Here is a 3,754-nt window from a genome sequence, read left to right as displayed (position 1 = left end):
TCAGCCTAGGAAAGGAGGAGATGACTTTAAAGATCTAGAATTTAAACTGTATTAAGGCTGTTTCCCCTCCCCCAAAAGGCAATCCTAGGCTATGCCCCTGGGCTCCCCAAAGAAGAGGAGCCCTTGAAATCACCACAGCTCTAGTGCAGGATGGGAATCAGGATGAACAGCACAAGTCTTTGTTCAATGATGTCTTCCATTATCCAGAAGGCTTCTGTATTTTGTGTTTAGCAAACCACTCATCACTTTTGTCTGCTGCCATCGCGGCATCCAACAATCTGTCCCCATTTGGATCCATCTTAGAAAGTTCTCAAAATGCTTCATCGCCCACAAAACAAATTTTGTGTCCATCAGGGTCCGCCAGAATAACCACTTGGACCGTGGCTTTCCCAGGTGTGTCCGGACTGACCAGGGGGGTCAGAATCTTCTGGTTCTCCTTTTTCATCAATGCTTCTATGTCTGGTAACTCTTTCTTTGGACAGGAGAAAGCAATCCTCCCAAAGGCTGACCCATGATCCACTGCTCCCTTGATGCCCTGCAACTCCAGCTTGCACTGCTTGTCTGCATAGCCCAGCAGGGCCCTTTGCGGCTCCTCATCCTTTTCATAAACCCTCATCCCCAGCAGGTCCGACCAGTAGTGGAGGGAAGTGCTCAGGTCAGAGACGGCCAAGGTCACTTTCAGCACTGGGTCTGAGGGGGGCTGACTGTGGTTCTTTAAAAAGAACTTGTAGCCTCCTGGGGCTTCAGTTTCAAACACTCCCTCAGCAACCTCACAGAGCGGCCACTCAGACTTCTTGGCGTTTGTGACGGCCTGGCTGGAGACCAGTGTGAGGCCCAGGAAGTCATTGCCGAGGTGATAGTCACCAGTGCCATAGTTGTAGGTCAGCTCTGCCACGAAGTGATTGTCTTCGGGTCCGTAGCCCACCATGGTTTTACTCCACTTCCCATCATAAGGCCCATTACAGGAAGCCTTGCAGCCTTCCTCAAATTCCTCATGCCACAGGATCTTCATCCCCAGCAGGTCCCAGTAGAAGTGCGCCGTCTGGAAGCGGTTGCCCACTTTGAACACGAAGTGCAGCGCGTGCCGTAAGGCTGCCGCCACCGCCGCCGCCGCCGCCTCCACCATCTCCGTGTGTTTTTGACGGCCGGCGCCGCGCCTTCTCAAGTCATTTAGTCTTAAAGTGATCCCTTACAACTCTATAAAACTGCAAGTTTCAAAACATTGGCCTACCTGCATTATAGAAGGAATTTCCTCACCAAGAGTGCCCTACACCAAATGAAATCACAAATCTGAACAACAAAAAAAGTTTTTCAGAACTTGTTAGAGGTTAGCAATTTACTTATTATTATTTATAAAATTACCATTAAGGCAAGTCAAGAATTTATTAGTGTCTCTGTTTGTAGAAGAAATAGACATCCAGATTTCTGGATACTTTGAGAACCTTCTTTTCCCATCACCATTATTATTATGGTATGTCTCTGTCCCAGGCTTATGATTATACTCTTTATCTCATATTTCCTCCTGTCTGCATGGTATATAATTTACTCTCTCCATGGATCCACATTCAGATGCCCTCTACCTCTGGCTCCTGAATTTTCTCACAGAAGCATATTTTCTTAATAAGTGCTATGTCACACACATATCTTTCATCTTTTTTTTTCTTTTAGTATATTCCACCTTAAAGAGTCTCTGATTCCCTGGGGTCAAGGTTGTCCTATTGTGTCAATATCTCTGCTTCACTTTGTGTATTATCCAAATTTTGCATATGTGTATACAGGTTTTTTTTTTAATTCATGTGATTTTTGCTGACTTTCACCTATCTTGTGTCCTGGGATTCAGTATTCTCTCTACCAATATTTGTTTTCTTATGCTGTAAATGCTTTTTTCTTATATCTGACCTATGAAATATATGTGGGGAGTATTTGGCCTCTCCCTTTTCACTTTAAACCTTCCTTGATAAGATTCACAGAAGTTCAAGAAAAAATATATTTTGCTAAATGTCATTAGGTAACTCTGTCCTCTTCTGTTAAGGGTTCATACATCTTCTTCAGTGTCCCCCAGAAGGGAGCTACCAGCCTACACAACTATTTTTTTTTTTTTTTGTCCTATGAACTGATAGTGGCTAAAGACCTGCATAGTCATTTCTTGGAGCACAATAAAACTGATTTCTCCTCAGAGGGTGTCCAGATCCACCCTCACACATTTTCCTATTTTGATCTAAATTACAATTCTTGAAACAGTCAACTCCCGGGTGTAGCAATCCCTTTACAATGTAGATCATCAACACATCCTTTTACAGTGTGTTCCTAGAGAGGTGCCTGAGTGAGGCACTGAGAGGTTAATTGACTTGTTTGTGGTCATACAACCAGCATGGGTCAAAGGCAGGCTCTCATTCCAAGATCCTCCTATTTTTTTTTTTACATTTCTCAAAACTTTCACTGGTTTTTCAACTGTCTTACTCTCTGCAGTATATTTTTCCATTCTCCAACCTCCTGACATGAGTGAGAATTCTCCTCAGCCTATTTAGATTCTTTTCTTCTTTTTTTTCCTTTTCTTGGTCTCACATCTATTCATTTGAGGAACATTTCATTCTCCCTGAAGACCTGAAAGATAATTTTGCTCTGACAGGAAGGTCAACCTGTACTTTCTATATATTTTCTATTGCCACTGGCAGAAACACAAATGCAGCACTCTCTTTGCAAAATTTACATTTCCTTTCACATTGTTGGAAGCAATACCCTCAGTCCTCTCTCCCTGATGTTGGTACCTCTTTGACTAACATTTGTGGTAAACTATTTGTTATTGCCCTTCGCCACTTAGGGTTCAATATTCAATGGTTCTTGAGGGAGGCTTTGTTTATTGAACACATCAATGGGGATTAATTTATCAGATTAATGACTAATATTTATCATTTTATTTATTTTTATCATAGAAATCAGAACCCTGAGGTAATGAGATCTAGGAAGGCTAATGGATAGAGATTAATAATAGCCAGTATTGGGGCAGCTAGGTGGTGCAGAGGATAGAGAACTGGCCCTGGAGTCAGGAGTACCTGAGTTCAAATCCGGCCTCAGACACTTAACACTTACTAGCTGTGTGACCCTGGGCAAGTCACTTAACCCCAATTGCCTCACTAAAAAAAAAAATAATAATAGCCAGTATTTATCTAGACCTTTTAGGTTTACAAAGCTCATTACATGTATTATGCCTTTTAGTCCCCACAATAACCCAGTAAGGTAGGTGCTATTATCATCTGCATTTTACAGATGAAGAAACTGAGGTTAAGGGAGGTTAAGTAACTTGGGCAGTGTTAAATAGCTAGGAAGTGCCTGAGAAAGGAATTAAACTCAGGTCTTCCTGACTCCAAGGGGCAGCAAGGTGGTGTAATAGAGTACTAGACATGGAGTCAAGAAGACCTATCCTATTTAGTTCAAATCTGGGCTCAGATACTTACTAGTTACATGACTCTGGTCTAGTCATGTAAACCTGTTTGCCTCAATTTCCTTACCTTTACAATGGACTGAAGAAGGAAGTGTCAAACCACTCCAATATCTTTGCCAAGAAAACTCAAATGGATCACCCAAGACTGAACAACAATAACAACTCCCTGACTCCAAAAGGTTAAATTGCCAAAAGGAGGATGGAGAGTGAATGTGGGCTAAAATGTTTTCAGGTTTTTTTCCTTTCCCCATAGATACACTTTCCCCCATTCCAGTCAGTCCTGTTCCCAGGTTTTTCTTCAATTAGTTCAAT

At 42.2% G+C, this 3,754-nt stretch overlaps 1 protein-coding gene across 1 annotated transcript; it reads right to left on the bottom strand.

Annotated features, from left to right (window-relative positions):
- Nucleotides 1-310: 310 nt before the first annotated feature.
- LOC122750770 (glyoxalase domain-containing protein 4-like) lies at nucleotides 311-1,126 on the bottom strand. Its single transcript, XM_043997588.1, has one exon. The coding sequence runs from the start codon at nucleotides 1,124-1,126 to the stop codon at nucleotides 311-313; it is 816 nt and encodes a 271-aa protein (XP_043853523.1).
- Nucleotides 1,127-3,754: the final 2,628 nt, after the last annotated feature.

The sequence above is a fragment of the Dromiciops gliroides genome, chromosome 3 (genome assembly GCF_019393635.1).
Source record: "Dromiciops gliroides isolate mDroGli1 chromosome 3, mDroGli1.pri, whole genome shotgun sequence".
Classification (NCBI taxonomy): domain Eukaryota; kingdom Metazoa; phylum Chordata; class Mammalia; order Microbiotheria; family Microbiotheriidae; genus Dromiciops; species Dromiciops gliroides.
This window is presented reverse-complemented; position numbering and strand designations above follow the sequence as displayed.